The sequence below is a fragment of the Athene noctua genome, chromosome 2 (assembly GCF_965140245.1).
Source record: "Athene noctua chromosome 2, bAthNoc1.hap1.1, whole genome shotgun sequence".
NCBI lineage: Eukaryota > Metazoa > Chordata > Aves > Strigiformes > Strigidae > Athene > Athene noctua.
This window is the reverse complement of record NC_134038.1, coordinates 91,888,380-91,901,598: the sequence shown is the minus strand read 5'-3', so window position 1 is coordinate 91,901,598 and position 13,219 is coordinate 91,888,380. Positions and strand designations below refer to the sequence as shown.

The 13,219-nt window shown below is 40.6% G+C and overlaps 1 protein-coding gene across 1 annotated transcript; it reads right to left on the bottom strand.

The window, feature by feature from the left end:
- Positions 1-93: 93 nt before the first annotated feature.
- Positions 94-12,059, bottom strand: LOC141957682 (heterochromatin-associated protein MENT-like). The gene is made up of 8 exons (XM_074899586.1): positions 12,003-12,059; positions 9,985-10,161; positions 8,900-8,986; positions 7,159-7,296; positions 5,285-5,402; positions 4,585-4,727; positions 1,905-2,072; positions 94-1,033 (listed from the first exon to the last, which is right to left on the bottom strand). Exons 2-8 carry the CDS (start codon positions 10,150-10,152, stop codon positions 632-634), a joined length of 1,224 nt encoding a protein of 407 aa, XP_074755687.1. The 5' UTR covers positions 10,153-10,161; positions 12,003-12,059; the 3' UTR covers positions 94-631.
- Between the last annotated feature and the right edge of the window lie 1,160 nt (positions 12,060-13,219).

Here is a 13,219-nt window from a genome sequence, read left to right as displayed (position 1 = left end):
CGTGAGGGTCTGCGTGAGGCAAATAGCCCTTATAGAGGTATATTTATTTATTTTATTTAAGGGAATCTGTGGAGTGGCATGTGAAGCTAATTTGAGGTTAAAGTGGGAGCTGATGAAAATTTACAGCTGGGATGCGGAAGGACGGCAAAGGCATGGCTAGGGCCTGGGGTAAGGAGGGTCTGCCTCCCATCTGTAATGCAAGGACCTAATCAAGGGCTAAATAGGAGCTGGGTCCAACTGCAGGCTGCGAATAAGTGCTAAAACCACATCTGGATCAGGGGCTCTAGTCACGAGGGTGAGGAGAGGGGTTGTGTTAGCATACTTCTAGACACACTGCTGTGAGGGGAAGGGCTAGATATGCCATAGCTCATAGTGGTTAGGACAGAGCTACCCTTGATGGCCTGGTCTGAATGACGACCAGGATTGCTCTGTGGATGCAAAGGCAGAGTGCACTTCCCTTAACACTGCCGTAGTTGTCCCTTCAGAGTAGGAGGGAGGCACAGGAGGAACTGTGCCTCAGGCCCTGGGGTGTTTGGTCTGATGGAGAAAGGGTGCAGCAGGAGCTTCAGATTTTGGTGTTTGCCTCTGTGCTGGCAAGCCTCTCCTGCTCTGCAGGGCAAGGAATAACTGGCTAGGGTGAGCACAGTCTGCCAAAGAAGAGGATGGTTTGTGATTTGTTGTGTCTGATGAAGAAGAGAAAGGGGTGGTCAGCTTTAAAAGTCATTGTTGGTGCTTTTGATCTCAGCACCAGGACAGCTGTAGCAGCTGCTGCCTCAGTGCCTTCTTCATTGACCTCCACAAAAGCTTTGTGAACAACTTTTGAGATGTAAAGATCCTTCTTCACAGACATCCCTGTGAAATCAGCCTGAACTGGGTCAAAAGCATTTTTTATCCCCATGCTGCTCAAAGTGGATTTAAGGTCATAATTCTCTTCCAGCTTCAACTTGGGCAGGTACAGATCCACTTCAGCTTTCATCATATTGGCCGATTTGGTCCATTCAGCCAATTTTTCATAGGTCAGCTCTCTTTCCACCTGCAATGAGTTGAGGGATAAAATAGTTGGAATGTGAGGCACAGAAACAAGACATGCACACACAGCAGTGTTTTAAGGCTCATCAAGAACATGTAAAACAAAGCCCAGCTACCAGCAGTGGGTACAGCTGGAATGTGCGCCATATTCATGGGCGTGATCCTGCAAAGTGCCGAGTGACTTACACCCCTATTTATTTTCTTCAAGGTGGTGAGATATAGGCCTGAATCCACAGAGTAGTTAATTTTTTTTTGGTGGTGTGAAGAATATTGCTTTTTTGCAATGTGTGACTCATTATGATATTAATAGGCGCTTACTATGTGTGTATATGGATAACTTTTCTCTTAGTAGTGGTACATAAATGGGATGCATGGTACAAATAAAAAATGTTTTCCCTGATCTGTTTAGGATCTGAAACTGATCCTGGCATGGTCCTGGGTGGCTGTTGATACCTTCTGGATCGGGATAATCAGCACTTAGTTTGAGAAACCTCACCACAAAGTATCACGTGCAAATCTGGACTGCAAATGATATAAAAATGAATTAATACAGCCCTCAGGAGAAGATAACTCTAGGTTATCTTCTTGGACCTTGCTTTTCTTGTGCTATTCTGGCAATAGAAAAGAGGATAAAAATAGGCTAAGACAGTTGTGTGAACATTGTTTTTAGATGTATCCCTAAGTAAAATCGCGTGTTTGCAATGTTATCAGATGCCCTGAATCCTAAACTGAGAAACCATGGTGTTACAATTTTTGAAACAGAGTATGCACATGTCAGAACCTATTCTACCATGATTTTGAAGTTCATTTGTCCTCATTCTTTTCATCTGTTACTGTCTCATAGTGTACAGGATGCAACGGTAGGTCAGTTTTACCTGCTCCAGACCATTAGTGTTACCACTGATGTCATCTGGTAAGAGTACAAACATACTGAGTTCATTTTCCACATATGGCAGCTCGATGATTTTGAATTTCATGGTTGTTTCATGGAATATCAAAAATACATCTCTCAGAAACATCATCTGTACTGGTTTAGTTTTGGTCTGTGAAAAAATTCAGACATAAGAAACGGTGTTACTTCATTCCTTAATATGGATTGAAAAGTTTACTTGCTTCATTGAGCTGAAAGAAAAAATTTGTAAACAAGTACAAAACTCAGATGCATTTGGATACTCAGTACCCTTTTCTTTGGACAGTGTCACATACACCCCCTTTTTAAAGTCATTGGGCTCTTTACAAAAAAATCAGCATAGACACATACGCTATCCACCTGCTGACTGAATCATATGTAATACATTTCTCATTTTAAAATAAAGGCATTAACGTTGATAATCAAGTAACTACTGTAAGTATTTCATGTTTCCTCCCACAGGTTACATTTCTGGAGGAAGGGCCTTGATTGAGAGGAAAAAATGTTGACTTTCTTCCCCTGGATGCCATCAGCTCCTTTGCCTATTTTATCCTTCCAAGAAATACTGATTGTCTCACTTTGCCTCTGAACCATATTTTCTGTGACCTGTGCTGGCTTTTCCTCTTCCCCAAACTATAGAGGACCAGATTACCAAATGGAATTGGATTACCCCATAGCTTTCTGAACTCCTATGCTGTATTAAGCTCACAGAGCTTTTACTACTATATCCACTCTCTCCTTTTGCATTGTTTTATTTCAGTGCAAAAGTTTCTCTATTTGCAGACTTTTCTGTCAGGTACCCTGTGAATTAAACCCTCTCTGTGCACCAATGTGTTGGGTTCACATGGCAGGATTTTGGTAGCAGGGGGACTGCAGGGATGATTTGTATGAGGAGATATCAGAAGCTGCCTCCATGTCAGGCGGAGCCAGTTCCAGCCGGCTCCAAGACAGCTGGCCAATGATGTTAGTAGCATCTCTGTGATAACACATTTAATAAGGGGTAAAAACCTCTGTGCAACAGCAGCTGGGAGAGAGGAGTGAGAAAGTGTGAGAGAAACAACTCCGCAGGCACCAAGGTCAGTGAGGAGGGAAACAGAGGAGGTGCTCTAGGCACTGGAGCAGAGATTCCCCTGTAGCCTCTGGTGAAGGCCATGATGCGCTAGATACCCACCCTGCAGCCTGTGGAGGACACCATGCTGGAACATGTGGATGTTCCCTGAAGGAAGCTGCAACCCATGGTGAGCCCACACTGCAGCAGGCTCCTGGCAGCACCTGTGACCCATGGAGAGGAGCCCACACTGGAGCAGGTTTTCTGGCAGGACCTGTGACCCCATGGGGGACCCACGCTGGAGCAGTCTGTTCCTGAAGGACTGCACCCCGTGGAAGGGACCCACAATGGAGCAGTTCTTGAAGAACTGCAGCACCTGGGAAGGACCCTCAGTGGACATGAAGGACTATATCCCATGGGTGGGACCCCACACTGGAGCAGGGGAAGAGCGTGAGGAGGAAGGAGTGTCAGAGACAACGTGTGATGAACTGACTGCAACTCCCATTCCCCATCCACCTACACTGCTTTGGGGAATAAGTGGAAGAGCTGGGAGTGAAGTTGAGACTGGGGAGGGGTGGGAGGAAGGTGTATATTTGGTCTTATTTTTCATTAATCTACTCTGATTAATTGGCAATAAATTAATTTCCTAAGTTTGAGTCTGTTTTGCCCATGATGGTAATTGCTAAATGATCTCCCTGTCCTTATCTTGACTGATGAGCTTTTTGCCCTGTTTTTCTCCCCCTGTCCTGTTGAGAAGGGGGAGTGACAGAGACGCTTGGTCGACACCTGGTGCCCAGCCAGGGTCAACCCACCACAACTATGTACCATGACAGATCCTAAAACCGCCCATGTAGCGTAGTAGGTTTGGGATACACAGTCACATCATCGACACAATTGCTTCACATTGCCTGGCATACAAAAGGCGTTTGACGTATAGATTACAAGTGCAAACAAGATACATGCTTCCATTGGCAAATAGTTTTGTTTGCCTTTGACACAGTCCAAAAATATGCATGCAGTCAGCTACTGTGAATCGTCAGTGCGTGATCGTTTAAATACTGTTAGCTCAGTAACATGCCCTCAGTGTATACTAAACACATCATCCTCACACACTCAGCTAAAATAACAAATCCCCGTGAAAATTCCCTCTGAGGTTTTATGCAACACCCAGGGTGCGTGAGGAAAGAACAACCAGTTCAGTTTCCTTGAACTCAGAGTATAGACTGTGTCTTAAAAGCAGAAAAGAGACGTAGTGTGTAAGTACTGCTCTCAAAAGCAACTCCGTCCCTTTTGAAAATGGGACCTTGGTACTTAGGGCAATTTCCTCTTGTCCTTAAGCTATGTGCTGTTAAGAACATGATGTTCAAGTGTTTTGATATCAAAGAACTATTAAAGTGAAAATCCTATTCTCATGGATATGCGTAAATAAGATAATACTGACTTACTTTCACAATTGCTGTCCTCACTGAGTTTATACCACTGATTTTATACCCTGTGCAGTGGCATATGGAATGCAGGTGAAATATTTAGAGGTTTCTAGCTGTTCAGTAATAGACATATTAACATATGACAATAGGCATATAGACAAGGAATTTACCTCGCTCAGTCTGAAGGGCATCTCAGAAGTATTTTTCTCCAGAAACTTCTTTTCCCAGTTTCCTTTGAAATAAATGGCATTTACTAAGACCAACACAGTGCGGGAATTGAGACATCCTGCAGGCAGCAGATCCTGTATTTTCCCTTCAAAATCAGACAGATAGGACTATTATTCCGGTGTGACTGTGTAACTCTTCAATTTTAATTGTGCCTTCTCTGTGCCTACCTGTATAACAAAAGTGTTTGCATTTGGGAGGTTTTCTTACTGTACATTTTTCATGGTGTACATATGGTAAAAATGGCTTTTGAAGTATAATTTTTTTTTTTTAAATATTGCCATTTTGCTGGTAAATGGCATTGGAAAGCGAGTAAAGTGGAGTAACTTGCGTGTTCTGTGGAGCTGCTTGCAAGTACCTGAAGAATGCCAAAGTAAAACCCTCGCTAATAAGAGTGGAGCCACTCAGTATCTGAACAGCAATAATTCAGAAGAGGCTACAGCATGAAAAATGAAGGGAAAGACCTTGTAAAGAGCAGCAGTTAGGTTTGGAGAGAGGCATTCTTCAAGCTGTTTAACTGCACTTTGCTCATCAACTCCCCTGAGTTTCCACTTTTTATGGATCCTTGGCTGCAAGAGCAATAAATGTGGAAATACAAATAATTTGAAAGTGGGACAAGAAAAAAGCCATCACGGTGGTACTTACTCTCAGTTTCATTTTCAACCCACAAATTGATCAGTGCTCTGGCTTGTTCTGCAGCTGTTTTAAAGTTTACAGCTTGTGGCTTTGCATTGTAATAGCTCGTAATGAGCTTTAAGAATTTCTGAAAGATAGAATTGTAAAATGTATGCTTATTTAGTTAACTGTGAGTTATAAAATGTTAGAAATAATTGCTTCAAGAGATTATACAGTCTGGTAATACATAACTGAAGAAAATATAATTTGTGTGAAATGGGGTAACCTTTAAAATAAGACCTGATACATTCTGTGCTAAATATTAAGTAAGGATCAAACTTCAGTCTCAAGGAAACTGATACTTCAAATTTTTGTTTGAAATCCAAAGTACAAATTTGTAATTTTTAAATATCGCATGGAGCAAATATTCTTCACAATGTTTAAAATTTTCTTAAAATTACATTTTATATAATTTTAAAAACCTTTTTCCTGCTGTAGGATATAGAGTTCAGTACAAAAGGAAATTGTCTCATATAAAGTTGAAACAAGGCTTTTAGTTTGTTTCAGAGGTGAGGAACCTGCTAAGAGTTTGTGAGGACAATAGAGGATCAGGTATAAAGGGAATGTTCTGGTAGAATAAAGTCATGGCAGAAAAGCAGAATTAACATTTGCAATCTTGTCTGCAGTGAAACAGTTCATGGAGATTCCCAGCAGAAAATTTTCTAGATTCTCTGTAAAGCATAGGTACATGGGATTATGAAGAAAATGAACAATAAGCATTCAGAAGTACAAATTACTAATTACTCAGGAGATCAAAACTCCAAAGAACAGTAATCTCATTTAAAACGACCTTCCAAGAAATTGTAAGATGATTAATACAACATCAGCTTTTAAAAAAGATTTCAAAGATACAGGTAATTACAAACTCATGAGTCCATATGGGGTGTATAGGTAAACATGATGAATTGGAGGAGTGTCAACAGCATTTTGTAATAGGAAATCCTAAATCACAAATCTGCTGGAATTTTTTGAAGGTGTTAGGAAGCACGTGAGTAAGAAGGTTGAGCCATTACAGTCTATTTGGATTATCAAAAGGCATATCATAAGACTTCTCACCAAAGGCTGAGCATCCATGGGGCTACACAGATAGATCTTGTTTGCTTAAACAACTGGAAACCAAGAGTAGGAGGAAATAATGTTTGCAGTAGGGGGTTATTACTACTGGACTACCACAGGGATATGTGGGATCTGTGCTAAAATATTTATTCTATAAAATATAGGTCTAAATATTTACACTAAAATATGTATTTTTAAATATTTATAAACAATCCAGTGAAGAGTACACTACAAAGAGTGACTATTACTGTTCAGGAATGAAGTGTCGAAGCTGTGATGGACAGCTGCATGAAGAAAATCTGCCCAATAGCATCCAAAAAGGCAAATACAGTTTTAAGAGTTACAAAGAAAGGAGTAAGGAACAAAAGAGAGAATATGAGAATGCCACTGTATAAAGCTCTGGTGTGCCCATTGAGTTCTCTATGCAGCTCTGGCATCTCCAGTCTCAGAAGTGCTAGAGTATAGAAGATACAGAGACAGGGGATGAGGATGACCAGAGATATGGAGAAGTGTCCTTTAGAGGAAAAAAAAAAAAACAAACAATAATGATGCCAACAATTATCAGGCTCAAGAAACACGGGCAAGTGAATCCACAGTGATTAGTTCAGCTGTGGAACTCCTGCTGCTGAGGGTTGTGATGGACTCCAAAGTCAAGTCTGCAAATTCATGAAATAATGGCTCATCAGGGTCTATTAAGTAGACATGCCCTCTGGTTCAGGAAGTCCCTGAGCTACGGATTGCTTGGTGACCAGAGCAAATTCTGGCAAAACATTACTACATCAACTCACAGGCAGTAATGGGTAGGTCTTTTCCTCATACAGCCGGTTGGCACTCTTCAGCAAGTAGGTGCTGCTGGGTTTGTTAATAGCAGACAGGAGTGTTTTGAAGCCAGAGTGGATGTTTTCAGCTTGCTTGTGCCCAGGATCCTTAGAAAGAGACACAAATTAATATGCAATATTTGTTTTCTCTCTGAAGTGTTGCACCTGCTGTGATTATTTAAAATGCCCAGGCTGTTTTAATTAAAAGGAATTTCAGGAGATGGAGCTCTTTTCTGTGTATGTTGCATGTTTGCAACACTATGTATAACTGAACAAATTGTTTTTTGTCTGTAGGGCAACAATCTGTTTCTGCAGTGCTTGTGTAGGCCTTTGAGGACATCAGCTGAAGGTGCACCCAGGAAGTTGAATTTCTTCATTTCAGTCATGGCCAGGACTAATTTTCAGTGTCACAAGGGTCCATCAAGGCAGCCTTGTGGCTTTTGAGGAGGTGCACTGTTCTTACAGACACTAATACCAGGGCATGGACTTACCAACTGATGCGATTTTCTCTGTTTTCATATGAATTTTGTTGTCGCTGTTTGGATTTTGGAGGGAGTTTGTCCTGGTAGGTGTTGATGGTTTTAGGGAGTGTGAGGTTCTTTGCCAGCTGTTTCTTCACTAATGGAGGAATAAGCTGTTACCTGTCAGCTGCTACCTATCAGCTGCTCCCCTCCAGTTGCTTGGGTGCAGTCTCCTCCTCCATGGCATATACCATGCCCTGCATGTGAGACACTGAGAGTCTGTGCTACTGACTCATGGTGAGTTGTCCTAGGGCTAGGCAGGTGGCATTCCTTGTTCTGGTCTATTCTCACTCATGCTGAGACATTTGGCTGCTAGGGAAGACACATGGGAAACAATTTGGTAGCTGGGGGACTCAGGATAGGATACATTGGATTTTACAAGGAGTTGGAAACAGACTGAATGGAGGGAAATGTCTGAAGGACCAGATTAGGCAGATTTTTGCTACGACTTGGAAAGTCAGTGAGTTGCTAAAATGAATGTGGATGTAAAGATTCATCCCCCACGATCTAGGGAGAGAATGATATAACCTCCTTGCTGCTTTTATTTCCAGTTTGTCTAGTCTAGTTTCTTTGAGTTTTCTTTTAGCTTCTGTGCTAAATAAACATGGCTTGTTTGAGTTTACAAGCTTTTCACTGCTTAGGGAGTTCATTTGATGAAAAAGATCTGGGCAGTTCCTCCTGGTGGCAAGTCTCTGAGGAGCTGATCAACAAGAGTGAATCAGCACATACTAGCTTAAAGGAGAATTTTGTTTGACTGATGTGCCCATGCATGAGAATGATGGAAGGCAGTTTATTGGGTAAGACTGGGAGTCAGGTGGGAATGCAGTAGTTGTTTTTCACTACAGAAAAAAAAAACCCTGAAGCTGATAAGAGATAGAATTGTCCTAAGCACATTAGGACAACTGATTTGTTGATATTGCCATAGACCAGCTAAAACCAAGTAGCACAGTATTAGGGCTAATAAAAATGCTGCTAATGTCTAAGTTCTGCTTTTGAAGGCCTGAGTTCATGAGTTTTATGGTAACATCTGCTTGTTTGATTTTTCTCTTTCTATAGGTAGTTTTTACTGAAGTGAGACAGTAGATACAGATTGAGAACAAGCAAATGTTAGAAGACTAAAGCAGTAGTTGTGATGAACTATCCCTTTCTTGGAGATTTTTTTTCTCTGAGTCTTTTCTTGAAATAAATACCATCTTTCTTTTCTTTGGTCTCCCCAGAGAAGGCCTTGTTATCTCAGATGAATCTTCTTCTCCTGCAGTCTGGTTAAAATGAAGAACCTGTGATGATGATAAATGTTCATAAAAGTGGCTTGTTTTTTGAAGATAAATATGTCCAAAGGTTAGGAAAGTACGTTAGTTTTCTACAGTAATTCACCAGTCATGCTCAATGAGAGTCTATTAAAGTTATTGAGGACCTTACTCTCAATTTAGTCTCTATAACCGTACCATTACTATATAAACACATTTACTGCTTAATAATAGATCAGTATTATAGTTCAAACATGAATTTATTTAGATAAATGGTCAGTTTATGTTTAGCTGCATGGAATTTATTTTCAGATCATGACCAAACACAACAAAGAGCATAGTGCACTTCTGAGTCTTACTGCTGGGACAGAAATGTTAAACTACATTTGATGTGTTTTAAGTAGATGCATATAACCTCAAAGAGTCCAAAGATTGCAAAGTTCTGCAAAAGTGGGCATAAGTGAAATCACATTTTCAGTGCTAGTGTGTCTCTGTTGTTCATGAGAAGATTAGCTTATTTATGGGCTAATTGTGTCACAAGCAAAGGTATTTGTGCTGCTCCTGTGCAGCCAAACAAGCATTCAGGAGAGCTTACTAACTATGGTATGCAGTATGAGAAGGCAGATATACTGATTCCAGAACCAGCTGGGGTTTCCTTTTTCTAGCATATGTTAGCTCCCTATGAATTTTATTAATAAAGTTGTCTCTTCGTTGCTATTTGAGCATTGTATCAGGTGACTTATTCTGTTCAAAGTGCAATTAAAATGGAAGGTGGAGTTCTGAGAAAGACCAGCAGTACTCTCTAATGTCAATAACTTTCCTCTGGCAGACCACTTGCAATGCTCTGGGAACTGTAAGTGTAAGCTAAATCTAGAGGTAATGCAGAGCGGGGAGATCTTGGAAATAAAGTGGAAGAACAGGGACCTGCAGGACTGCCGGCAGCATGAGTGTTCTCCATAGACAGAAGAATAATGCAATTTATGTGGGAACCATCTGTAAAGTGATATACTGCTAATTTCAGAGCTTACCTCAGCCAGCTGGATCGCAGTGTCACCTTTTGCACCCAGGTAGACCATGGCGAGAGCAGTTGCAATACTCCAAGGAGAAAAGAAAATGTTTTGGCCCTTGGAAGTTTCATTCAGCTTTTTGTAAAGGTCCAGAGTAAAGCTGTTGGTTGACACTGAGAGAGACTCCATTGATACAGCCTGAGATAAATGAGTGTCAGAGAGAGGTGATGACTACTTCTTCACTTCTTTTAAAAAATACAAGGCTGCTAGTGGCAGATTGCCTGCAGCCTCGCAGATACGGTGTGAGGGTGTCCCTGTAATGAGTAAAATACTGCAGAGACCAAATACAGTCAGCTAGTAGATCTGTTTTTAAGACTTGCATTATTTCTCCCTTCTCCATCACTCCTCAATGTCCTCAGTTTTTTTTTATTCTTCAATAGATCAGCATGATTTTAGCTGGAAATATTTTCACAGACCAAACTTATTTCAAAAACTCATTTATTTATGTCTCATAGAATTATTCTTCAGTTCTGAGGGGGTGAAACAGAATAATTTCTCATTGTGCTGCTTTAAGCTTTTTCCTATTTCTTTAAACTTCCTGTGCTATTATTTCCTGCTGAAAAATAATGGTGAATTCATGCTGCTTCTTCTATGCTTTTACAAAACAAAATCAAAGCAAACACAAAAAAGAACCCCAGGATTAAATTGATTTTCCATATGTGGATCCAGAACAAACCTGTGCTTCCTATTAGCATATTTTAGATCAGTCTAATACCGTTGACAAGTATTAGGATAAATTCAGAAATTTACATTGTCTTCAGCAGTATAAGGACTACTAAAACATGTACTAAAGTCAGTGTAAGATGGCATGAAGTGACAGGTTAAGCACTAGATCAACGACAGCAAGTGGACATTTAAGTCTACCTTCACCTGTAATTTACATGCTTAAATCAAAAGCTCCAATCCTTTAAGCCAGATGCCATGCAGTGTTAGAGATGCCCAGAGCCACTGGGATTCTTGAGTTTTGATTTCAAAGCTTTCCAGGGCTCCACAACTGCTTCAAAGTCTTCTCAGGAGTGCTTCAGAGTTGGATGCCCTTCAGCCTAGCTCATACCTAAGCATTTTTAGAAACTACAAATCAGGTATATTTTACTGCTGTGCCTGGAGATGCTGATACTCTGAGACCGTATCTAGGGAACAGGGCTGAGCTGAACATTTTTGCCTGAAGAATTTCAAACCAACATCTCCATCTCCTATTCCCAGAGAGTACCTGAACTGAATCTGCATTCAGCAATCAGTCATTTCTCAGGCTTGAGAGAGAGAACATGTGTGTGGTTCACTGGTCTACCACCATGTCAGTCATCTGGGAAGGAAATGATGCCTGATCCAGTAGTTATTTGATATTTATAAAGCAGAGGCTTGAACCAATACACCTCATGCTGAGAATTCAAAACACTTGCCACAGAGTCATGCTGGTTTGTATGTTCAATTCCAGGATCAGTAGGAGTGCATTCTCTCCTGCAGCCTGTTCTCAGCCCTCTGATCCTAAATTGACTGGTACATGGTGATTAAAGCACCCTTCCTACAGGGGAGGAAACTTTCTGCCCTCCCAGACTGTGTAGGTTTTGCCCAACCTGGGCTTGCATTCTGACCACTGTGCCTTGACACAGGGTTTTCCTAAGGGCTACACTTTTTACAAAAAGAATGAGCACTCCTTTCCCCTGGGTTACTTTTATGCCATCATTAAACCACTCAGTTCCAAAGAATTTAATGTGCATTTTTAAGACTTATGAAATAAAGCTAGTTATTTTCAGATGAATATTTACACTACCTGAAATCCTGAGGGAGAGAAGGGTTAAGATCTGTCTTCAGTCAGATTCTGTGGTAGTCTGTGAGGCAATGAACAGTTTTGGAAATGTAGAAATGTTTGCGCCTCCCTTTTCTTCTCTACATCCTCTTCTTGTATTAATGTGCGTGTTCCCTCATTTATTCCTACTTCTCCTCTCTATCACCTGCTTTCAGAACTTAGAGAGACATACCTCCTCAATTCAAGGCCACTGTTATTGGGTGTGTGTCCTGAAATGTGAAGGCCAGTGTGTCCTCCACAACCTTGGCATCTGGCCTGCAAAAATGTGAAAATAATTCAGCCACCCTGGGCTGGCAAGAGACATGTTGAAATAATTTCACAGCTTCCTTTTCTTTTTACTCTACAAACTGGGGAAATGAATAGAAATTAATCTCAAAGATATGGCTAAAAGGGAATACTGAAATAGGCTGTTAGTCTCACTCATCCTGTGATTAAATTTGAGAGGGGAGGATTTGGATACTTGTGTCTCTCAGGTCACATAAAGCCCTTATTTTGTGATATTTTACATTTTTGCTCTTCTGTTTCAGAAATCAGATCACAAAGCTCAGAAGGTATTTACACATTCACCTAAAATAAGAGCGAACATTGGACTCATTTGAACTGATGGATATTGTTCTAAAAGACTGCTGCTCCTAGCTGAGGAGGTGAGGGTGCTTTAGATACTTACAGGCCCTACACTGTGCTGAACTTATTATTCCTCTGTGATGGATTGAGGGAGTTTGGATCATCCACCAAAAGCTGAAAAACACCTTGGAAGCTCTGCTTGTAATGATTTATTTTACTGAAACTGTGTTTTTGTATTTGAGTAGAGAGCCAAAACAGCAGAATGTATAAAAATGGACATCAGCAAAGGTGTAATACAAAAGAGTTACCTGTACACAAACGTTTTACTTTAAACCAGTGTAATTAGCAGTTCTGCTGGTTTTCTCTTACCTGTGTGACTTAAATTAAACTGCATTGTTAAATTTCTTTTGCAATCATTATATGTCTTGTCTGCTACATTTATGGTTAGTTAGGAATGGCCTCTGCCTGCTAGCGTGACATGTGCAGAGTAAACCAGTTACCAACATGCAGTCAACCTATACAGAAAAAGAATCAGTATAAAGAGTACAAGTCCATATTTTGAACTAGAATTACATTTTTTGTGCTTACATTCACTGCAAGTCTGACTGGTACATATGCCATACAAGATTCAAGAGTTATATGTGCCTCTCTTTTTTTCACACGTTTTGTTTTTAAGTGCATGCAGGTTTTGTACCTGGAATATCCATCTTATTTTCTCGCTTCAGAAGTGTATTAGGCACTATTATGTTTAGTTACGTGCTTAAGAAATGTTTCTGCCATGTATCTGAAACTGCTGTTGTCTATTTTTTAGCTAAATGAACAAGA

Coding starts and splice junctions, on each gene's coding strand:
- LOC141957682 (XM_074899586.1), bottom strand. CDS start 10,152: ATGGAGTCTCTCTCAGTGTCAACCAACAGCTTTACTCTGGACCTTTAC. Junction 8,987..9,984: donor CTGCGATCCAGCTGGCTGAG/GTAAGCTCTGAA, acceptor TCATCATCACAG/GTTCTTCATTTTAACCAGAC. Junction 1,034..1,904: donor ACACTAATGGTCTGGAGCAG/GTAAAACTGACC, acceptor AACTCATTGCAG/GTGGAAAGAGAGCTGACCTA.